Source organism: Lissotriton vulgaris, chromosome 3_1, assembly GCF_964263255.1.
Source record: "Lissotriton vulgaris chromosome 3_1, aLisVul1.2, whole genome shotgun sequence".
Lineage (NCBI taxonomy): Eukaryota > Metazoa > Chordata > Amphibia > Caudata > Salamandridae > Lissotriton > Lissotriton vulgaris.
The window spans coordinates 1087483363-1087508965 of record NC_141689.1 but is presented as its reverse complement, the minus strand read 5'-3'; the positions used below and the strand labels follow the sequence as shown (position 1 = coordinate 1087508965).

At 40.5% G+C, this 25603-nt stretch overlaps 1 protein-coding gene across 1 annotated transcript in view; it reads left to right on the top strand.

The window, feature by feature from the left end:
* The window catches only part of LOC147727459 (serum albumin-like), a 66134-nt gene that overhangs the window by 18316 nt on the left and 22215 nt on the right, over positions 1-25603 (top strand). The window contains exons 5-11 of the mRNA XM_086961530.1: positions 1921-2056; positions 3794-3891; positions 5697-5826; positions 10813-11027; positions 12984-13116; positions 17594-17691; positions 21834-21972. Coding sequence (XP_086817656.1) covers positions 1921-2056; positions 3794-3891; positions 5697-5826; positions 10813-11027; positions 12984-13116; positions 17594-17691; positions 21834-21972 — 949 coding nt within the window. The remainder of the gene's footprint in view (positions 1-1920; positions 2057-3793; positions 3892-5696; positions 5827-10812; positions 11028-12983; positions 13117-17593; positions 17692-21833; positions 21973-25603) is intronic.

Below are 25603 nucleotides of genomic sequence, written 5' to 3'. Positions count from 1 at the left end.
AGTTAGGAATTAGCATTTAAAATAATCTTAGAAATTCACTGAAAAAAAATAGGTTTTAGGGGTGTTGTAGTTAGCTGGACATTTCACTCGTACAAAAACATTGAAATTCCTCCGTTATAGTTAGTTGTACTCACTATAACTCGCGCACCCGCACTGCTGATGATGTCACATACTACATCATTCATGACATTGCTTGTTTTGGGTATGAAAGTTTGGGAAATGGAAAAATGTAGGAAGGAGATATTGAGTCTTTTGTGAAGTTGGGATGTTGAAAAATGTAATTCCTGGACGATCGGGAAAATATATTGTGGATTGTCCCACTCTGAGTTAATTTCAGGAAAGTGCATGGCTCCAGTGAAATCATGGGCGCAAGTATATAAGCTCATGAAGCCCAGCCCAGTACTAGTTGCCATCTTTGCTCAAAGGAATAAATAGAACTTTGAAAAAGTGACAAAGGGGCACATGTATCAAAAAAGACTTGTGATTCTCAAATTGCGATTTTTAGAGAATCTCAATCAGAGAATCGTAAAATGCAATCTATGTAGGATTCGCTAAATATTTTGCGAATCCTACATATTCCTTATTTGCGAATCACAAATTGAAATTCGCAAATAAGGAAAACCATCCCATTCATTTCTAAGGGCTAGGAGGCCCATAGGAATAAATAGGAAGACATTCTCAGTTTGTGATTACCAATTAGAGAATAGCAAATTGAGAATGCAATTTCAAGGGTGCCAGAAGGACATCTTGCTGCACCCCTGAAACATGTATGTGTGCGCATGTTGTGAATAGGACTACTACCACTTTTCAGTAGATGTCCAGTATCCACCAAACCCTAAATATTCCCTGAGTTTGAAAACATTTGACTCGGGCAACCTGCTAAATTTTTCCCAATCCCGCACTATCATGGTTTGTCCGAAAATTCCCCTAAGATCAAGTCATCTGCCCCTAATAGACTAACATTAACTTTTAAGATCACCATTGCATTCAATGGTTTATTTGCTATTTCTTTTAATACTTTAAAAACTCATTACTCCTGATTCCCTTAGTCCATTTATGCCATTTTGATGTTATTTTGTTGAGAGATTTTCTTCTTTTATCACATTGAGTTAGGAAAATTATCAGCATAATTATCTGATTCAATGTTACTCTTTCTATGACAGAAGCCTGCTATATGAGTCACAAAATCCAAGTGTAAGCACAAATTTCCTCAGAGAAACCTGCTTCTGCTTTTTAGGCACTAACTTGTTTAACTTCCTGGGAATACTGCCACAGCTTATATCATGACTGAGGCCATCCCCCTTAATTCCCTATCCAGTTTCTTACTTCCGTGATACAAATTTCAGCATTTCCATTCCCATACTAGAAGGTTTCCAGTCTTTGGTGATGACCAATTTCTGGTGGTAGTCCTTTGCTAGGAAAAATGACTCTGAGATATCTTCACCTTGATAGTGCATTGATTTCTTGACATGACAAGATCACGTTATGTGATTGAGCAATACAAAAATGCTTTCTGTGGGTTTTTAATTGAAGATGATCACTGAGATGAGAAGTGTGCGTCAGTCTAATGGCTAAAGTAAATACCTGGGACTGGGGATGTGTAACTGCGGCCGTCTGCGTTGGGGCATTCACTCATTTGCTTGGAGCCACCCTCCCGTGAAAATCAGAGAATGCCCCCTGGTGGTGGATAAGGTGAACATTTAGCACTGGTGCACTCCATTTACAGAAAGCACAACACAACCATATACGGGCCGTTTTGTAATATCGAAGTGCCACAGTAGGTACACAAAGTGGGAGCAAATGCCTATTGCATCACTGTGGCAGTTTGTGGAATATGACAACTGTTATCAACATGCCTGGCTCAGTTCTGTGTTTTGAATGTTGCAATTTCACTAAATGTGAACCATTTCTTTCTATCAGTTACATTTATGAAGCGGCTCGCCGACACCCTCAGGTTTATCCCCCTGCCATCATATCCATAGGTCGCAGCTTTGATACCATTACCCATGAATGCTGCAAGGACACAGCGACTGCTGGACAGTGCTTCGCTGAAAAGGTATTTGGCTTATTTTGTATAGATCGGTTGGGCATTTGTTGGCAAAATATTTATTTGTGCTTATGTTTTATGCTAGAATGTGTATTCTTCCCCTATGCTATGACCACTTAAAATGTGCTTCATGATATACACTATTGCACAAACATAACCACTCATACACTAACAAAATCTGAGTCTACAATAACTCGAAGAAAGGGAAGACATGTGCCACAAACCACATATACAATGAGACAGAGAAGATATGAGTCACATGCTAGAAACAGACTAACACTGGCACAGGGATTACACTGACATTGAAAGACAGAAAGTGTTGTACCCACTGAGACTGGCAAAATTTGATACACTGTTCGACATGGGGATTCTGGTTGGCTAGGGCATGTGAAAGGGCTTGCGTCAGTCTTACGCCTGCTGTGAGGCAGGCGTAAGATATTGACGCATTTGCACCCTAGAAGTGGCGCAGTGAAATCTGGTAGATTTCACTGCGTCACTTCTATGAGGCTTACTTATGTGGGAAGACCCACCCTCCATACATTATACCTGACGCAGGTATAATGTAGCGCAGGGGGTTACAAAGTGACGCATCTGCTTAGATGCGTCACTTTGTAAATAGAGCGAAACAGGAGGCATTTTTTACACCGCCGAAGCGTCACAAAAAGTGATGCTGTCGAGACCAATTTCATTGCTGTGCTGAAGTACTACTCCAGGCGTCACGGCCCGGGAAATATGGAGCCCCTTCAGAGCATACATGTTGGCCAGAAGTGCCGAGTGATATGAATATGAGATTTAATGAACCGCTGTCAGAAACATACTGCTGTAGATTTTTTTTTACAAGGAAAATTATTTGATGTTTGATGAATTGCACGATTTGATATACAATAATGCTATGTATAAACTGATGGCTATGTTGTATAGTTGTTGTATTTATAAAACCTAATAAAAAAAACAGTTGAAACATTTTAAATGAATTCAGCAAAGCCATTTCATGTGATGTGAAACATTACTGCATAAATATTCGTGGCGTGAACCTCCACACACATCAGTGTTGCTCTGAATGGCAAGCGTGGTATATGAGGCAAGGGGGCAGTGGCAAATCCTCCACACAGATGTAGCTCTCCCAAATCCCTCCTCCTTATGACGTCACCTTCACTAGGCACATCTTTTCTTTTTAAAACAATGAATGCAAACTCCTTATTTCGAATTGTGCTGAGATTCTTCAGTTGTGTATTAATGCAGCATCATAAAGCATGTTCTCCTGGTGGGCCAGTAGGAGCCAATTATGCCATAATAATCCCCTTTGTGTCCTCCACAGCCAGCTTTATGCACAAAACATATTTAAAATTCGATTAATAGAATGAAGTTTAGCTCGGTATTCCGATTTGAATTAAACCATGTCGGCCACAGGGAAAATTACCCAATGTCTAGAGTCCTTTTTCTATGTCTGGTTAATTGATTTAAATTACTTCCCCACAACATTATCAAAGTGAGTGGGACTGACTCGAGGAAGAAGGCGGCACAAAGGAGCAATAGGAGGAAACGTAAGAGAGTTCTGCGGCAGTACCCCACCACGCAGCACACTCCTTAGTGCATGTATGTGCAGTACAATACATGCTAACTAAAAAAACACATTTCAGTTTGAACATGTTGGCGTATTGGTATGGGTGTTTTCTGTTGCTTTACACATGCCCGAACTAGGAAGATGGGATATTGTATAACATGCCTCGCTTTCCTTTACTTTAGATGCCTGCCCATAAGAAGGAAATAAAAATCGTGAGCGCTATTCAGAAACACAACTGCTACGTTCTCAAAACGTTCGGAGAGAGGGTTCTGAGTGCCATGTAAGACTTGCATGCTTGCTTTTCAATTAGAGATATTTTTACTCAAATTTTAAATGTGAAGGTTCTGTGGTAAAGTTCAATACACCTCAATGTCCAACCTGTGCAAAGAAATCAAACAGATCAATCAAATAAATTAAATCTAGAGGGTTCATTTAGCTTCAATTTTAGGGTTGTCTTGTCTTGCACTCACCAGCACTCCTTATCCTAACTCTGACTCCCCTTAAAATATGTGATGATCTTCAAAAATGCATCACATGCAGAGATGAGTTCACTGTAAGGTCCAGAAGAACCTCTGCAGTGATACAAAATGACACCTCCTAGAACATCTCCACGGCTCTGCAGATCCAACCATATTAGACATTCCAAGAAACGCCTATACCACCAAAATGGGCTAAAGAGATGTAGTTTATTTCCTTCTTCAGCGGGTCATGATCTGCTCCATCCACAACCATCATACAGTCAGACAACTACCTGATCTTCATTAAAACATAAAATAACCATCTTCTCAGCTTTTCACATGATGCGGAATGACCTGAGAGGCCATGAAGCTCTTAAGAATACTCCCTCACTTTTAACAACTTCGATGCTGATGACGAGCCCAGCTCGTCATCAGGCTTACCTGCCGTGTGCTGATGACGAGCTGAGCTCCTCATGTAACGCGGTATTTCGAAAAATGCAGCACACAGCGGGAAAAGCCGCCGCATCGATGCGGTTAAAAATGGCCTGGATTGCCTGATTCAACCAAGTATGATACTGAACTCCAGCACCATTGGTCTACAGTCACAGAACACTGCTCACAAAATGGAGGCAGTGCTGAGAATGCTGCCAAAGGCTGAAAGATTCTCTCCTTACTAACAAGAGCCAGGGATCTGTCAGTCCTCGGAGGTAGAGGTTCAGCAGATTCCCCAAGAGATAGCCGGCTTCCCCCTAAGCATGATGCATGCGATCCCTTTCCAATCCCTTTAACCAGAGCTCATGTTTTAGGCTAACTTCAGCCGCCACATGATGGCCAGATGTTTTAGACTTTGGCAGTCTTGCAGTCATCGGGCTTACTTATAGTAAAGCCATGCTCATAATATCAACACATCGAAGCAGAGCCTGTGTGTGAAAGTGAGATTTGGTTAGGGGCTGGCTTTAACCATTGTCCTCCCATTCTCCAATGAAGGTCTGTCATCATCTTTATACATATTCGGCTAAGTGGTCCTGCTTCGGAGTCCCAGCTTCGCACAGATATGGTGCATAATCTTCCAATTTGCATTTATTTATTCTTCTGCAGTTGTTTAATTACTTAACTGGTCCATTTTTATTAGTTTTGGAACTTTATCCTCATTTCTCGTTGTTGCCTGAATAATTTGTTTCCAACTTAAAACGATTAAAAGCATATTTGAATCCTGGATTCCTCTCGTAAACAGATTCACATGACTCAATCTTCTCTTCCCTTCATTCCTACACCATCTTTTTTTATTCATCCCCCCGGGACATCAGCGAAAGGTGTTCATCTGACAGTTCCATTTGTTTTACTTCATCCAGTCCTATTTGATGACCATAGCTAGATGCCAAATGCGTCTGTCACTTGTTAAGCACTGGGTGTATGCCTGCTTTTATCTCATGCCCTTAACATCATTATCTGCATGGATCACATTAATGAATACAGAATGCAACTGTCGGATGTTGAACCTTTTTCTTCTCCCTCCTCCCTGCATTGCTTTTTATTATAAAAAACGAATAAAGTTTCATGAACAAAAAAAAGTATTGCATTGCTTGACTTTTCATGTAAAATGCGTCTTTCTGCTACGGTTCCACAGGAAACTGATTCACACATGCCAAAAATATCCTGCAGCTTCATTTGAAAATATACATGAAATTGTGCAAAGCATTGCACATCTGCACAAAACCTGTTGTGGTGGAGACATGATGGGCTGCATGATTGAGAGGGTAAGTGCGTCTGTTCAAGACTTTGTATATATATATATATTACCTACTGGTGATCGCAAGTAGGTAGTTATAGATAGGACCTATTTTCCATAGGAAATCCGTAGTATTCTATTTGGAATAACTTTGGCACCGGATGACGAATCTTTGCGAAATTTTCAAAACTGGTGGGGTGTTCCGGTCCGCTACTATCCTGGAAGTCTTGGAGTGATTCGTCAAGCGGGGGCTGAGAAAAAAGGGGGGTCTCAAAACATGATGTTTTCTCCATGCAATTTTCCATAGGAACTTTTAATTGCAGCTACAGCCCGAACTGCTGAACGGAATTACACCAAATTTGGCAGAAAGGTAGACCTTGGTTCAGAGTCGTGCTTTTTTGTTAAATATTGTAAATCTGTTCAGTAGTTTTTTAGATATTAAACACGAAAAATACATATATATCTGGGCGGAGCCTAACCACACATCTTATCGTGAGATCTGATTGGCTGTCAGAACTTCATCCAAGAAGTGTTGACAGCCATCTTGTGACCAATATACATGATAGCACCTCATTAAAAAGCATTGCAGTTAATAGAAGGTTTTAAGACTTTAGTTACATTTAAAATCATTTGGTGATGGTACTATACTCATTTTAGGAATTGTGGTGTCTTCTAAGGTGATTTTATAATGTAAAAAAGCCTTCTACTGGGATATCATGAATCCTGTTTGAGAGAAAACTATTTTCTCATGCTTTTCCCACCGAGGTTTGGAAGGTGATCTATAAGCTAAACTGAGAGCATAGTTTCTGCAAATTCACATTATCTTTCTCAGTCATGTGAGAATGAAGTCTGACATTCTCAGTAAAACATGAACATCCAACAAGGGCAGAGACTGTCAGTTGATTCCTTTCTGTTCTACTGCAGCTTCCAGAGTGTTCTAAAGAACAACTAGAGCGCTAACAGTCCTACTTCTGACACATGTATGGCACACCTGAAGCCCCCCGACAGACCTCATTTACCAACAGGCACATGCATCAAGAAAAGCTTTTGCGAGTCCTTAATTGCGATTATTAAGGAATCGCTATTAAGGATTCTCAAAAGTCTATGCATGTAGGAATCACTATTAAAATAGTGATTCCTAAACATTCCTTAATGCAACTTGCAAATTGTGAGTCGTAATTAAGGAATGGCTTCCCATCAATTCCTATGGGCCTACAGGCCCATAGGAACGAATAGGAAATTGCATGTGCAATTTGCGAGTACCAGTAGGTACTCGCAAATTGCGCATGCAATTTCAAGGGTGCAAAGGTGTTAAAATGACACCCTGTTGCACCCCTGAAATTGTGATGTGCACCTATGTTGTGCTCACACATGCTCCAAGGGCATGTGTGTGTGTGTGTAACCTGAAACTGAAGGTGTTGTGCTCAAAGGGATGGCTACTGGAATTATGCCATTCGGAGCCTGTGGCATTTTCCACATCATTATAAATGTGTCCGATGTGACATATAGTCCATCATCTGCTACATGGTCTGCAGATTTTGACAATGCATATTGTTTCTAGTTCAAAAAGATTAAAGTTCCTTAAAGCATGGCAACAAGTGTTTCTGCGTAGAGGAAGGTCCTTTGCAGACATGGATTGGTCACCTTTTAATTGCTTGTTGCTGTATTTGGTTCTTAAACATAAATTAATAAAGTTTAATATTTGCTCAAACATTGTTACCATGTGTTAAAGTAGCAAAATCAATGAAATTATTCTGCCATAAAATGTTCTGCATTTCACCACATAATTTGTCTATTCTTGCCTCATATTTTAGTTAATCCTGTCACATTAATTAGTTCTCTTGAGCCACATAAGGCAGGTGGCCCTTCCTGTAGGTATCATGGAAGTTCTCAAAAAGCCAGGTTTAGGGTCCCAATTATGAATCACAGGTTAACATTCAAAGATTCAATGTAAGGAATCGTAAATTGCATCAAATAACGATTCACCCTTTGCGATTCTTTAAATGAAATGTTCAAAATGAATTTGCTCTAAATGGTCGCAATTCGAGCCCCGACTTCTAACAAATTCTTAGTAATTTGAGAACCGACCTATGTATTAATAGGCTGGTTCTCAAAATACAGATTTGTAGTGGGTCGCAAATGACCTACCTCAATGTGTATGAGATGGGTCGTACATTGAGACCCACTACAAGTGGCAACATTCATAGGCATAGCGGCTTGTTAGGGTCAGCCGACCACCGTGTCTATGATTTCTTTTAAACAAAGCTAGCATTTTTTTAAATGCAGCCAATTATCCTTAAAGGAAATTGGACGCATAAAAAAGAACAATGGCACTATCCTATTTCATGAGCAGACAATGGTCTCATGGACAATTGTCTTCTCATAAAACATGTTTTTGTGAACATTCACAAAGGGGACCCATAAGGACCCCATACCTTTTGCAAATGGCTTCCCACCTTCTTTGAGGCGGTGGAAAAATATTAATGTTTAGCAACCAGATTTTTGTTGCAAAACATTAATACATAGTTTAAAGGTTCAGTATCTGGAAGGGGAGCCTGGCCTTATCACACCCCTTGAAATACCGACTCTGTATTTATTACCAAACCTAATTTGCAATTCGGTAAGATTTAACATGTTAACGAATTGCTATTTGGGTTTGGTAAATAAAAAACAGAGGCCATTTCATTTGGAAAGGCTCTTATTTTCCAATTCTTAGCTTTACCGACAGTAAATTGGTTTTGTACATGAGAGCCAAAGTGTTTTTACTGGACCCTTTGCAGTAATTTCCAATGTGTTTCTCTCACACAATGGAATAGCATTGTCATCTTTTTCCATACTGGTTTAGGGCCATATGTATCATCAACCTGATTTGCGATTCCCAAATAGCGATTTTTAAGAAATCGCTATTTGAGAATTGCAAATAGGTATGTATGTACAAAATCGCATTTCTTTTGCGATTTCTTAAAATTCCTTAATTGCGATTTGCAAATTGTGAATCGCAATTAAGGAATACTTTCCCATTCATTTCTATGGGCCAGGAGGCCCATAGGAATGAATGGGAAGTAAGTCTCAATTTGCTAATCGCAAATTGAGAATAATTTCAAGGGTGCAGGGGTGTCCAAAGGACACCCTGTTGCACCCCTGAAATATGCATGGGTGCACATGTGGCGCACATACATGCCCTAAGGGCATGTATGTGCGTCACATGGCACTTTAAAAAATGCAAAAATGGATGTATGACATTACAACGCATGCTTTTACATCGCACGTTTTACAACGCATAGTTTAATTTACTATTCCAACTCCAGTCCCCGTGGGTAGTAGGGAAGGTGTTGGATAGTAAATTAAATCTATTCTCTATCCTAGAGCGCCCCCCAGCGCAATGGGTTGTAATGGTTTGAGTTGTAAAAGTTGCGATGTAAATGCACTGCATGGTAAAAGTTGCGTTGTAAAGGATGTTTCCCTGCAAAAATGTGCATTTTTCAAGGAATTAGCAACTTACCACCAACTAGAAGTTGGTGGTAATTTGCGATTCTTTAAGGACATTTTGCTAATTTTTTTGCTTCATACATTGCATTTAAGGAATCGCAAAATTTGTGATTCCTTAAATGCAATTGCAAAATAAGGAATCGCAAATTTTGTGATTCCTTGTTTTGCACCACATTTTGCTTAATACATACCATTTAGCAAATTCGCATTCGCAAAGGCCAAAATTCTGCGAATTTCGGCCTTTGCGAATGCAAATTTGCTTGATACATATGGCCCTTAGTCTCCTCTGCTTTTCCTCTCCTCACTTAGGCTTTTAATGCTCACTTGTATGCTTTGATTATTCCTGTCACCTTCTCGTCTTTCAGTCGCTGCTCTTGTTTACCTTTTTTTGGTTGTCCTCTTCCAGCTTCCAAACAATACCTTGGGCTCCATTATCTGCTACTTTAAATAACTCCTTCCTCAATTCACATTTTCATGGTCCTAATGTCACACTCAGAATAACACCTGGAAATCTTAACATTTTCATGAATGGCCTTCCATTTTGCCAGTTCTTTGATTCTCTTACTCTTTTTTCACTTTCCATAAACAATAGAGGCATTCTTTTCCTGACACCTCTTTACTTGGAATTTTATTTCTCATTAAAAAATGTTTGTCCTTTTCCTGTTGCATCTCTTTTACTACTGCTTCTAGAACGAGGTGCAGCTGGTTTGCTTCATCTCCTACTCTGCCATCTTCTCACACAATGGAGGCCCTCAGTGCTTAATTTGTAAAACAATGAGTGCCGGTGCCCAAAGCTCTGTTCAGAAGCCAGCGAGTGGTGCAATTAAATGTCAGCATACCCAAAACCAAGGCTGCGTAGTCTTGAATCTACCTCATGCGTTTTAAGCCACCACCAGACACTACCTGTCTCATCATCTCACTCTTTCAGGTTTCTGCTTTCTCTCTTTCTGGCTGTTTTTCTGTCTTCCTCTTCCTCCTTCTTTCCCCTTTGTGTATTTTCCCTGTCTTGCTGTTTGTGAAAGTCTGATGAAGAAAAATGAGTGCCCGTCTCTACAATGAGTACCAGTGGGTCCTACCTGAAAACCTCTACTCAAATTTGCTGAGATCTCTGATTATTTTTAATCTTGTATGAGCACCACTTCTTTTGAGAGCATTCTGTGGACGTTACTACATTTATTCTCATTCATAGTAAGCGCAAGCCTTCAGTTGCGGCTCCAGCAAGTAAGCGCAGTGGGGCGGGGGGTGTCGCCAGGTGACAAAATAGGGAAATCAAAATAAATAAATCCTATTCCGTCATCTGTCGACCTGTCGACATCCCCCCGCCCGCCGCGCTTACCTGCAGGAGTTGTGACTGCAGGCTTTCTCGCAGTCATGAGCCAAGTGGGGCTAAGGAAGAAATCTCTCAACATTTTCAGAATTATCTGTGCTCATTCGCGACAATTTCATGAAAAAGAAGAACGTGGGTTACTCTAATTGTTTGTTACATGGAACTCATGATGATCTACCTGCACCTCCCCTCTTACAGCTGCATCTTACAACAAAGACCTGCGAGAAGAAGGACCAGATCTCCCCCAAACTCAAAGAATGCTGCGACAAAGACGTCATAGAGCGTTCAGGATGCATTATAAAAATGGAGAACGATGAAAAGCCAGCCGACCTCTCCCCGCATGTCCGCGAATACATTGAGGACCCTAACGTGTGCAAGCACTACGCTGATGAGAAGGATCTTCATTTGGCCAAGTAATGCATCCATTTTCTAGTTTTTGAGATCCTAATCCTTAAAGGTTATGTGAGGGAGGGCTGAATTTCTTGGGAACACATCACAAACTTTAGAAATGAAAGTTAATTGTTTTGAAGGATCATGTAAACATAATTGCACTGATCCATAATGTCATTTGCGCAATCATTTTCCATTGCAATCCTCCCAAAAATTAATTTGCTAGGGAAAAACCACCAGCCTGATTCAAATATCCTGGAATGGCGAAATGTAACCTTCTCAAACTGCAAATAGAAACCCCCAAATTAAACCAATATGGTGGATTTGTTTTGTAAATTGAGTGTTAGTAGTGCATTAGATTTTAACAGATGTTTTAATTAGATAATCTGAAGACGAGGAAATCATAATGTGAAACTTGGAATTATCTTTTTCCATCCAAAGAAATCGATTGAGCAATGTTCCCTGAAAAATTAGGTTATTTGGGGAAGTTTCTATACTTAGTGCTCTATACGTTGTATGAGTAGTTTAAGTTTGCAAGAATTCTGAGTGCAAGAGTAGAAACTGTAAACTTTTGTGTATAATCACAAAGTCATGATTGTGAACGTGTTCACCACAATTACGCTTTTACAATTGGAATCGAACTCTTCCTGTCTGTGATCTCAGATGTGAAACAGTAGGAAATCTAACTAATCAGAAGATTCCCTGTGTTGGTATGTGCTATCTGTGGACAGAAATGTTTGCAATATAGATTCTCTGGTTCAGAATTGCCAATTTCCAATCACCATGCCAGTTTTTACTAAAGAGTGAGTGATGTAGGCAAAAAGTGTTTGGAACTCATATTATTAATGGAACATAGCAAATACTAGTTGGTTTTTATTTCAAAATGAAGATATAAATATGCTGTGTTTAGTAATGGTCAGTACTGTTTTCGATTTAAAATTCTTTTTCGTGACATATATAAATCACGTATTCAAATCAGTAGCCACTCTTTCAATACATCGTTTTAAATGAAACTTTAGCTTTCAGGCTTTGTTAATTAAGAAACGAATCTTAAAAGCCGATTTCAAATGAAAAAAAACACATTTATGAATGTATGGCAATATACATTTCTATTGTAAGAATAATTACATTCTTATACTTTTACATCGTGTGCTTTAATCTACTCTACTTTAATGTGGGTCTGAAAGCAGTGTCAGCTGCTGTCAAATGAAAGTGGTGGAGGCAGCGAGTGAGAGAATAATACAAAAATTAAAAAGTGTACTTACCCCCCGGCTGCTGCCTCGGTGCTCTGATCCTGTCCCGGCAGTCCATGGGCTGGTGCACAGACTCCCACACTCTAGTGAACTTCCCACGCCAATCCAGATGCTGCTCTCATTCTGGTAATACTAGTACCCACCTTGAGAGAATTGCCAGGATTGGTTGGAGTGGCTGGTTTGGCACTCAATCAGGGACTGGGAGCCTGTGCCTGTTCTCCACCCGGTTGTGCAACACAGCTCAGATTGGAGAGGTCTAAGTGTGCATGTCGGTTGGCTGTCATAAGACAGCCCTCCAAACTGACAAATGCACTTGCAGTGCCCACCAAACCTCCTCCCTGCTGAATCTGCTGTCCGTCAGGAAGCAACTGCCTCGCCCCCCACCCCCCAATCCCCCAAGACCCAGCTGAACTGGCAGGATGAAAAATAAAATGATAACATTGTTTTATTACCATTTTATTTTTCATGTTTGACTTTGCGACACTTTCAGCAAAGGGGCTACACTCCTCTGCCCTAGTGGAGGAGCTGCTGGGGTCTGTTAGCCGGCGCAATAACCCATTTCCAGTCATTTAAATTATTTAAATTACCCGAAGTGCACTTCACTGTTGCGCACATCCGCGTGACTCCCATAGAAAGGGCCCATATGCGCACCATAAACATTGCATGTTCAAAGAATGGAGCAATGCATACTGAAGTGAATTCTCTTTTTCTTTTTTTACTTTTCAGGTTTAGCTGTGACTATGCAAAGAGACACCCCGAATTCTCGCTACAGCTGCTTTTGAGAATCAGCAAAGGCTACCAGGACCTTCTGACCAAATCTTGCGCTGGGGAGAACCCGCACGATTCTTTGGTTAAAGGGGTGAGTTCCACTGCTTTTTTATTTTCTGTGGAACAAAACGATGTCCATGGTGATGAACCCTACATCGATAAGGTTGTGAGTTGCTGAATCGGTTGCCACTGTTGACCATGAAAGCGCTTTGCTTCATTTATCACCCCCTACCGCATCCTTTGTCTAATTGGTTAAGGGGCATATGTATGAACACATTTTCCCATAGACACAGAATGGGTAAAACCCTTTGATACATCTGGCCCACAGATGACCATCATGTTGGAATGGGTTTTGGGCTAAGCTTTGTGGTGTATTTAAATGCCCATCAACAGAATTCTTTCAGAAAATGCTATCATCCTACTATAGATGTAACACTGGGCAATTTTTTCCTATGAAGTACAAAGATTTTTGCAAAATTGTGTGCATAAAGTGATACACATTTTATCATTATTTTGAGAAATTCTTGTTTACGATGCTATGCAATGAGACTGTTTTGAAGAGAAAATATCTCATTCGAGGAGAAAATGTTTCTCAGATAGGCATTTTGTCCTCAATCCTGTTAAAAAAAGCCCTCAGAAATGTTGCATGATATAAAATGTTGAGATTTTAATTAATACAGAATTCAGGAATTAATGCAACACTTAGGTCCTAATTATGATGGTGGTCGAGCAGACTACTGACCGCCATCGCAGTGGGCAGGAGACCACCCAACAATGAGCCAGTGGTCCCATCCACCCAATTAGGATGTGTTCACTGTACAGGCAGTCGGAAAGTGCTTTTTTCTATTGTGCTTTGTGCTGCAACTCAGGAAAAAGGCCACAGTACAAGCTGCAGTAGAAAAAAAGCATTTTGTGCAAATCCATGCTGTGTTAGGCAACATGTGGTGCCTGCCACATGGTGCATGGATGTGTGGGGGAGGCACATCATGTGCCCCCAGGGCCACTTAGCAGTGGCCCACAGGGACAGGGGCCCTTCTTGGGGCCACCAAAGTCAGTTTCGGTCTGCCTTTTCATAGTAGTCGACCGCCATGAAAGGGCAGTCGGAAAGGGACATCCTAATCCCTATGGTGGTGCCTGTGCAGGCACCACCTCCATTGAAGGGATAGGATTCCGACTGCTGCCCCGACGGGACCATGGATCCTGCTGAAGGCGGCAGTCATACCCCTGACCTATGCAGTCCGACACCCTGCACCCAAATGGTGGGACTGCCTCTGGCGACCTGTTGGTGGTGGTCCCACCAACATCGTAATTAGACCCACAACTGCTGTAATAAATATTTAGCAAAGGCCGAGAAAAAGGACAAAAAAGTGAATTATGTCTGTAGAACAGGCTTTTAATAAATAACACAGGTCTGCATTAGTTTGCCAATCTTCCGTCGTGCAGCTTTCTTGACGATGTTGGACACCAAGCGAAGGGTTAACATTTTGCCCATCATTGGCTGACAGGTGAACAGCTGCAGGGTTTAACTTTAGCTTCAATCCAACAGTACTTAGAAGGGGTCTGTACATGAGCCATATACCTAAATGGCCATGTTGTAGAAATGTATACTGCTTCACTGACTATCACACTACAGAGGCAAGTCATGGCTTAGCAGCCAGTAAGAAGAGGAGACATTGGACCCTTTTCATCTCTAACACACTTTCACTATGCTGAATAGTAGTGGAGTTGCTCAAATAATTATTTTATTTTATTATCTCCATCAGGTAAATCTTATTTTGAAATTCTAGCACCTCTGAAGTGGAAAACAATAATCCTTGACCTGCAGGCTATACATGTAATATAAATAAAAACATTATATGTAATTAGAAATGGAGAATGGCAATTACACTTGCAAACTGATAGCAGAGCATTAGTACAGCAGTGCTGGTATGGCTCAGATCTCCAATACTGAGGCCACTTCCATAGACTGGTCATGTTGTACCTTCCTACCTGTCCTTTGCTTTTTAGTAACTCCAGTCGGAGGACTAGAGACTGAGGCATCTCCAGAGACATTGGGTATTTCCAGAGGCCGAGGCCCTTCCTAAAGTACTCAGTGTATACCTAATATTGGCTTTGGAGCCTCACTAGTAAAAAGCAGGTATTCTGTGCTTAATTAGGCTGGCACTGTGGGTAAGGTGAGCTTCCATGTTCTGGTATTCTTATGTTTTTCATCTTCTTTGGTGAAATGTGTTACCCTGAGTCACAAAGTCACATGTGACACTATTTTTCAAAAACAAATAACTTGTTAACAATAACACCACCAGCGTGGTACAAGGATGAGAAGGAACCAGAATGTTTGAGAACAACAATAACTGTTGAGTGTGTGAGTATTCTCAAACACTTTTGAACAACAAATCCCATCTCTGGAAATGGCTGGAGATTAGTGATCAGTTGTATCAACCATGTTTGCAGTCACAAACACTCTAAACTGGGCCCAGATAAGCTAAGACTTTGCGCCAGGGTTGCATCACTTTTTTGATGCAACCCGGAATCAAAATCTATTTTGGTATTTACTGAGCCACATGAAGCCCCATTGGCATGGCTGTGTGTGACTTTTTGAAAACAAGTAACACAACTCAGCGCTTGGCTCCGCCTTACATTACCTTTCGTCAGGTAGGTTGTATGTTGGTGGAGCAAGGGCTTTCCTGTTCATCTGCCCATGTGCCTTGATGCAAACCCTTACCGACTAAAGACTTGTAAACATAGGTTTGTGCCAAAATGCTCTCCCTACCCAAAGCTGGCATAACAAGGACAAATATCTGTATTTCTCCTTGTTACTTCTTCTGTGCATGCATGCTGCATTCTCAAAGGATAGGTTGTGTACATGGAAGTATCAATTCCTGCACAAAAACTACCCTGACCATAAAGCAGGCACAAGGGTGGCTGCAGTGGCACTAGGCACCCACAAGGGCGCCAGCACTAGGAAAGAGCAGAATGGTTCAATATCTTTGTAAATATGGTGCAGTTCTGATCTGTCCCATTCACTTAAAGCAGCACAGCAAAAACACTTTCTGTTTTGTGTTGCATTAACTTTTATTAAATCTGGACGTTAATGTTTAGGACTGCAGAGAAATAGTTTATGCAAATTAAAAACACCTGTTTAGGAATTTATATACTTTTATTGAATCCTAGTACAGGATGGCAAACCCATACAGATTCCGTTTTTGGAAGGGTCTGTAGAAGCCATCCCTTCAAAATAATGAATCAGTATGACATGTATCAATGTTTTCTGATGGAAATCCAGTAGCAAAGCATTGAAATGTTACAGACTCTCGAATTGGCGTTGCAAGCCATTCGCTAAAGGAAAGAGTTCCCCTTGGAACCATCCACCTTTGTGAATGTTAAAAATAAATGTTGGAGAGTAAACAGTGGCAATAGGACCACTGGCAACCTTCAAACATTCATTACAAAATATAACTTTATAACTTTCTTTTTTTTAAATGCAGCTGTGTGTCCTTTAAGGAAAATCAGTTCCATTTAAAAACAAAAGTTTACTTTATGGAAAGGCGATCACAGGCAGGGTGGTCTGCTGACCCTTGTAGGCCACCATCCTTGTGATAGCCATCAATCAGAATGAGGTGCAATTTACGACCTACCTCATTAACATTCATGAACTGGAATTTAATTAAACAATCCTTTAGTACATATGTTGGCTTAAAAAAAATATTGTCTGAAAAGTACGAGTTTTTTGTGACAAGTAATTATTACATTTGGCCCCTACTCCTGTTAAAGGTAGCAAGAGACATCTTTCCAGGGTGGGAATGAGAAAGGACCTTGTTTAAAATGAGTTTTGATGCAGGAGAAAAGATTTCTGAAATAAAAATAAAAAAAAGACTAAACAATAGCACAAATGCAATATAATTCCCTATGCACATCATGTTCAAGAACGCAAGCCTTCACAACATCTTAATTCAGAGTTTAAAAAACTTTTGAATTGGTATTCTTAATAATTTGATTGAATTCCTGATATTTGTACATGTGCACCCATGCAAGATAGTAAAGATTTCTGAAAATATCTTTGAGAATGAAGACTAGCAGCGGCCTGTCTGGGAAAGAGCGGTGGGGTGAGGCGACAGATGACGAAGAGGGTTAATTAAATATTGTTTTTTTCCCTCGTCCTCGTCTGTCGAGTCTCCCCCCACCCCGCCCAGGAAAAATCAGACACTTGATGTAGTCCTTTGGGAACAGGGATCACTCTGCACTGAAAGTCCTTTGTGCAGCAAACCTCACAGGAAATGTGTATGGTCAATCACCAAATTTAGCAAAGGGGCCTAATATTGTGCACTATATTAATTATAATATATTACTATATCACTAGAAAACACAAAAACATACAGTAAGGTTTCAACTTCATGATGACGAAATAAGCAAAAAGAATCTTAGTGTAATTCAAATTTAGCAATTAAAGAGAAAGAGAGGGTTTCTGAAGAGGTCAGTGCAATCAAAGTCTATGCCCTTCCTCAAGTACTTCAATGATTGAAAAAGCAACAACTGTCCATATAGATATTGCCTTTTTTTTCTCTTTTTAGGAAGAAGAATTGAAAAAGGAGATTGTCACAAGTACAACATTACTCAAAAATACTTGCGATGCTTACGAGAAGTTGGGACCATATTACTTTCAGAACGAGTGAGTTTATTTTCATAAATGCAGTAACCTTTAATGGTTTCACTGAAGTTATTCCAACCACTAACATTATGGTGGTACTAACCTTAGGACGCGGGGTACGTCCATTGTGGCCTTTGACTATTAGCATCTGCTGAGTGAAGTAGTGATGCTTGATTTCCCTTTCCTCACAGTTCTTGGTCATAGGTTTATTTTTTAAGGTAATACATGATCACTAAGATTTTCTCTAAATTTCCATCTGCGGAAATTACTTTTCATGAGTTAGTTGTTACCTTCTACGTCTAAATCGGAAGGTCTTTTTACAGTAGTTTAAAGCCTTTCATAAATATGGCCATGCACCACTAAGACATAAAATGGTGCCCATGTGGCACCTCATGTTGATGACAAATATTTGCATTTCATCCAAAGAGGATCTAGACCGGCAATTCCGGTCTCTTTCTCTGCCAGGTGACCCAAGGAAGCTTTTTACAGCAAACAGCCTGTTAAAGCCAGAGGGAATCCCCCTCCAACATATAAACGCACCTTAGGGAGTGCGACACATAGCCAACAAAATAAAACAATCACTATAATTTAGTATTTATTATTTAAATTGCACCTTTTCACATACTCACTTGGTCCTGAGGAAAACCAGTTTTCAATCAAAAAAGGCCTGGCTGAAACATGTAGACCACACAGGACGCTGGAGGTCTTAATTCACACTCCAATCCGTCCGATCGCCTTTTAGCAGCTAACAGGGGCCCAGTAATTAAAGTTTATCCATTTACTCTCGGGTACTGGGACCCACTGTATAGCTTTTTAACTTTCACTTTCTCACTCACTACACTGCACACTCAGCGAACATACCATCTCTGCAGTAACCTGGCGTCGAAGCACACCCGGGACACACTCGGTGTCACTGTGGTGGGCCCGATGATGAAGCATGCCACCAACTAGGTTGGTGGGTGAGGGTTTCTTAAACAAACCAATTGGTTTGCCGGCACGCGTACTTCATTGAATCCCCTCCTTCCCCCTAACATAGCTAGTCCTTTTTGATTTTGACATGCATTTCATCCAAGACATCTATAAACATCAACTGGCTGATAAGCTTAGTGATGGACTGTATCGCATGTATGACAATATAAAGCTGTACATCCGTCTTATAGACAATGGCATTGAATGGAATCAAATGCATTAGCACTGAATAACATTGCATTCCATTCCACCAGTCTACTTCTGAATCCTCTTGCACGGCACATAATGCCGAAGAAATTTAATGAGTGACATTCAGATAGTTGTGTGGCGAATACGTCTGTGATAATTCGGTCCCTTGAAGCCTGCACCGTGATTGGCTATAGGTCAAGAGCAATTTTTTTCCATTAGCAAAGCAGCCTAGAATTTGGTAGTCTGCGTTTTGAGTGGAGGTCTAGCATCTCAAGCGGGTCAATCTGCATCGTTAGTAGACACAACACACAGCCCTGTTTCAAGCACACAAATGGGTGTATTTGTAAAGGTACTAGACTTTAATGCGGTGCACAGGCTAATTATGGAATCCTGTGTCTTTGTTGACAGGTAAAAATCGCCTTTAGTCTCATGGTCTGTAGACTTACAATGGTGATAAATGTTACATCAATTAGCCTGTGGATTGCACACCATTATCATGCCGGTCCTAGAGGGAAATAATTCTTACATCTATGGTATTAGCACAATATTTGTAATATGACCCATTACTACACTCACCATCATAAGTCATCCTTCAAGATTAGATCAATTTTTTTTAATACTTGCATATGCTAAACAGGCAAGCTTCAATAGGTCTGACTAAGTAAGTGACGTGGCTTATCAAGTTGTAGAAATATGCCATTTGCCAATTTGTTCCTAGATGGTCATGAGACCCTTTCTTAAATATGTTCTTCCTAGGTTTTTGTATAGGCACATTTTTAGCCAAATTATCTTGGCTAGTTAATATTCTCGATGCAAAATGATAAAATAATTTCTAATGAAATCTGCCCATCACAATGAAGAAGACAGAATACCTGCAATATTATCTTTACATTTTACATTAGATAATGAATTGTTTGCTCAATCAGCCAGTCAGGTTCCCAATAGTTTAAGTATAGAAGGGTTCAGCAATCTCCTTAACTCTCAGGACCTGATTCACAAAACTACATTTTAAGAGTAAGTCAATTTCACTCCCAAGCACACGTTACGTATAGAGAAGGTTTCCCCGTTAGCGTACAGACACAATAATTTCAAAACAAAGTATAGACAATTTCTTTAGGTCCTTTCTTTTCAGGCTTTATTCTTTTGATTTCAGCCACAGCCAACATGTGTTTTGTGGCAATTGGGGCGTGACCCCGCAACTTCATCAAGGCTATACTCTTCCAGGTGTTGAGATTTCAAATGTGGTGATATTTCCAACCCACAAAGGGGTTCCAAGTAGTCTCGCGATCGTACAGATACACAATTTTTTATATAAGTCCAAGTATCCGCTGTATATCATGTAGTCATTTTCAGAGTTAGAGTTGAGCAACCAATCCAGAAACAAAGCATCCACCAAGTGTGATAAACGGCCGGTTATCGCACTCGGTGGACGCTTTGTTTCCGGATTGGTTGCTGTACTCTGTAACTCTGAAGATGACTACATGATATACAGTGGATACTTGGACCTATATAAAAAATTGTGTATCTGGACGATCGCGAGACTACTTGGAACCCCTTTGTGGGTTGGAAATATCACCACATTTGAAATCTCAACACCTGGAAGAGTATAGCCTTGATGAAGTCGCAGGATCACGCCCCAATTGCAACGAAACACGTGTTGGCTGTGGCTGAAATCAAAGGAATAAAGCCTGAAAAGAAGGAACCTAAAGAAATTGTCTATACTTTGTTTTGAAATTATTGTGTCTGTACGCTAACGGGGAAACCTTCTCTATACATAACGTGTGCTTGGGAGTGAAACTGATGTATATAGAGCTTTTGCTTTTGTTTTGTGGAGTTTAGTGGTTCTCCACACCTGTGAGCACCGTTGACATAATTCTCATAAACTTACAATTTGTGCAAATCTGCCAAGTAGCGCAAAAATCCCTATACTGAATACCACGCATCTCAGGATTTATTTTAAGAGTAAGTTTATGAGTGCAGAGACTCCACAGCCGGGAAGAGAACTCTGTTCAAAAAACAAAGAACTGTCCTATCTTTTTGTGGACAGACAACTGCGGAGTCTCCCACTTATAGACTTACTATTAAAATCCATTTTGGTGAATACTGAAAAAGTGTACACTTGCACAAACGAGTACGTTTGCCTTTGTTAATCAGGCCCATATTATTTTCAACAATGTATTTACAATGACTCCAAATCATCTGTCCTTCAGATATTTGCACATTTCAATATATTTGGCAACGCCTCAGACAAAAGCAATTTTAATATAAATAGAGTCCTGACTTCAATTGAATTAGAATGCCAACCACATACCGTTTGGGAGTTGACTTCAGGAAAGAACAAAGAAGTGCTGAGTTGTAACATTAAAATCTCCCCCTATTTCTTTCCAATAGTCATTGCTGGTTCAAATTTCTACTAGTCATTTCCATTATTTGGACTCCTGATTTTATTTGCAGTCACCATTAACTCCCTCTCATTCACTCCTTCTGGTTTCCACTTATACTGCATACAAAAAGAGGTGTGAAAAGGATGTGCTACTGTACACATGGGATTGTATATTGTTTGAAAAATAAATGCACGTTCAAATGGGTCACCTGTGTCCATCATTTAATTCTCCTCGTTTAGTAATAATTGCGATGAAGGATAGGGATGAGGGGGTAATGCAATCAAATCTCCTTATGCCATAGTAAACCGTCAGGGTCTAGATTGGGACCAACAGGTCGAATTGTATCCATGTTTTAATTGCATTACTCACTTTTATACATTTGTTTGGCTAAAAACGCTTTAAAAATGGGATAAATAAATAAGGGAAGAATTGTTGAATACTCAATCTACAGGGAGACAAGACAGTAGGAGTCTAAGATCTAAGGAACAACATCCACATTCAGATACAACGATGTATGGTTTGGATAATCAAGGTTGGGGGATCTGTTCCTGCACATGTTTCTCTGTTGGTCTTTTATGCGTTGTCTATGAGACACCTAAAATGTCCACATTGTGATTCCAGTTTGATTAGGAAATATGCGGGAAAGTTGCCCTACATATCAGATGAGTCGCTTCATCAAATAACATCGGGGATGACACACATAGGACAAAAGTGCTGTAAAGTACCTGCAGATAAACAGATGCCCTGCTCTGAAGGAAGCGTAAGTAGAAATGTTAATGGGACCACTGCTGTCTTGTTTACCCTAACTCTGTTGTTGCTTTCAATCCATGGAAACTTCTCCTATGGTGATGAATACTGATGAATACTAGGATGATTTGAATGTGTAGCTGTACCCGGGTAAAAGTAACTTCATGAAAAGGGATGCTGAATTTACCTGTAGTGAAATATATTTGTTATTGTACTAGGGACTTATTACATGTTGCATTATTCCACAACATTTACTACAAGGAGGCCCAAACAGTCACATACCCTTTCACTCTGCACATCTTGGCATCTCTGTGTCTGTTGAGACGTCCAAATATCACTGCACTGTTCTACTTGTTTTCACCTCAAATGCTTTGCAGTGCTACTTTCAGTGTTTAAAGCACAATAAATGAATTCTAGAAAAATTCGCAAATTCTATGTATGTCAATTATTTAACGAACATGTTTTAAAATCGCACCTTTTTAGGTGTTTGTCTATGATTTCAGTACATTTACAACTGTTTATGACACTTACCAAAATGCCACAGCATAGGCACCCAACTAAATTTGGAGATTTGTGTACGCGCATCTAAGACTAAACTGATGGACGTAAATTGGCACTTAAAAGGTACAAATGGATCACAACTTGGCTTTCTGTTTCCTCCTAATAGAGAATGTTTTACAGTTGGAGAAAACTCATGTTTGGAGCTTTTTAACACTTCATTTACACACACACACACACACACAACAGCCATCATTGGAGTAAATATAAGTTTGTAAATAGGATAGAAAATAAATTGAGATTATTAGTAAATTCTCACAAAGTTACAACTTTGAGGGCGCTTACTGAATTTTTGGTGGTTGGGAGCTTTTTTTTACGGTACCCTGAGATTCCCGATACTGAGGGCCTCATTTATAAAAAGGTTTTGCATCACTGCGTGAAAACAGCGATGCAACACTTTTCAGTGCACCCTCCTTGCAACACCTTGGATGCACTGTATTTGCTGTACAGCACTCCATGTTGCAAGGAGTTACAGATACATCAGTATTTCTGATGTAGCTGTAGGTGTAGTAATGACGTATTGCTGGAGTGTGTCGCAAAAGCGACGCAACTCCAGCAATGGGTCATTACACATGGGCAAGTCCCATGTTAAATGATCCTGCGTCAGTCTTATGCCTGCTGTGAGGCTGTGTAAGGCTTTGATGTGGTGGCACCCTAGAAGTGGTGCAGTGAAATCTGATATATTTTACTGCGTCACTTCTAAGAGGCTTTTTGCGGGGGAACGCCCACCCTACATACATTATCCCTTACTCAGGTATAATGTACTGCAGGGCTTAACAAAGTCTGCTTAGATGCGTCACTTTGTACATAGGGCGCAACATGGCATATTGTTTCCGCTGCCAGTGCATCACAAAAAGTGATGTATCGGTAGGGCCGGACTGGCTACCGGGTGCTTTGGCATGCTGCCGAGCTGGGGCCTGATTTCGTTGATGGGGACCTGTGTGTGCTGAACAAAATTCGTTTTGCTTTGTTTATTTCGAAGCACCTGCAGGTCTCCATCAACAAAATTAGCCCCGACCGCAGTGACATCAGCCCTCAGCTCTGCAGCATGCCAAAACGCCCGGTAGCCAGTCCAACCCTGCGCATCGCCGGCGCAAAGGGCCCATAAATAAGCTCCTGAGTAACTGGCCTCCTTGACTATGTTCCGCAGCCTAATCAATGGAAGTGCCCAGGTTTTCTTAAGGGTTCCATGACTCACATTTAGATACAAAGCCTGAGCAAAAAATGAATCCCAAGAGCAAATGCATAAGGTGGTACTTGCTACGGCATAATTAAACATTATAGTTAAGAAACAAAGAAAGTAAAGGTCTACATTAAGCTTAGGTTAATAATACAAGCCTAAAATGTTAAACAGGCCTAATAGTTCCCAAGATTAAAAAATGCTAAGGGGATAACAAGAAATTCTACATAAAAAACAAAAGGGGCAACAGGAATCAGTAGCGGCCGCTGGAGGGAGTACTACGGGACAGTGGGCGGGGGAGTGGCAGGGTGAGGGGTAGTAAACTCCAGCATATGGCTGATCGGGGTTAGGTAAAGAAATAAATGAATAAAACAAATTAAATTGCGCAAGCTGCAACATCAAATGCGTTGCAGCGCACGCAATTCAATTTGTTTTAATTATTTATTTCTTTACTTAACTCTGATCGGCTGTATGCCGGAGTTTACTACCCCCCACCCCCCACCCTCCACCTCCCCCTCCCAACCCCCCGCAGCACTCCCTCCAGGAGCAGCTACTGACAAGAGTCCAAAGTTTATAGACGGTTCAAGTCAGAACCCACACACTAAAAGCATAATCCCCGGCTATAAGTCCTAGGGGTGTAAAGGTGGGCTTGTAGGATGTACCATGTTACAACGCATACCATTACAACTACCTACTATTACAACGCGACCATTACAACGCATACCATTACAACGCATAGCGCTTTGAGGTGCTGGATAGTGGTAAGTATAATTTACTATTCTAACTCCAGTCCCCGTGGACACTAGGGAAGGTGTTGGATAGTAAATTATACTTATTCCCTATCCTAGAGCGCCCCCCAGCGCAATGCGTTGTAATGGTATGCGTTGTAAAAGTTGTGTTGTAATAGTAGGTAGTTGTAAAAGTTGCGTTGTAACAGGTGTATACCGGGCATGTACCTTCTGAATTGCAAGGCCTTTCTTTCAAATCACAGTCCAGTGGTTTGAACTCTGACCAGGAAACCTTGCATCCTTGTACAGAAGGCTTGCAGTTGCAAACGGCTGAGTCCCACCGGCAAGTCTGATATGTGCTGAAGATTTGGTTCAAAGAAGCCAAAACTTCTAGTAATAGAAGATGAAATTTCTGCGAGTCTGGTGTTAGTTGCTCCTGTCTAAGTGACGTCAAAATGATCTGCACCTCGCCCATGAAGTTGTAAAGGCAGCCATCAATACTGAGGGAGCAATACTATAACTGGATGAAGATGCATTTTTGAGGGCAAGGTTCTATGTTGGTTCAACAATGGGCTTTTAATATTTGTTTTCAGATTCACCTGGGTGTTAGTGTTTACTGAAATATTTGGGAGAGCCATACAATTTGATCCTGAACTTTAGTGTTTATTCAAATAGTTGGGAGAGCAATAACATGTGATCTTGAACTCACTATTGCTGTAGATTTTATATGCCTGTTTTCACAAAACCCAACAGAATTCCTGTTCAGGTATTGTGTAGTTAGGATTTCAGGGGCCTTGCAGCTTTTCTGCTCATAGCTTCTTGAACCATGCTCTTCCAGCAAATATCTTGTCAAACAAAACAGATCGAGGTAACTGTAGCAAACGTTATCACATTTCCACTGAAACATTCTTAGTAATTGAAATGGAGAAACAATGGCCATGATCAACCTACATTAGTTGTCATATCTGTACCCTCACCAGCTGACAATTCTATCTTGTATCAATACTGCTGACATAAATGGAGAGATTTTTTAAGATTTTGATTAGTTTCAGTGTCATCTTAGTTCCCTAGCACTTGCCTGTAGTGACATGAGCCATGTTATGAAGATTAACATTGTGGGAAATTGGATTACTGGTTGAGTAGGGTGGGAGTTCTGGTCAAGCAGCAACAGCAAACCT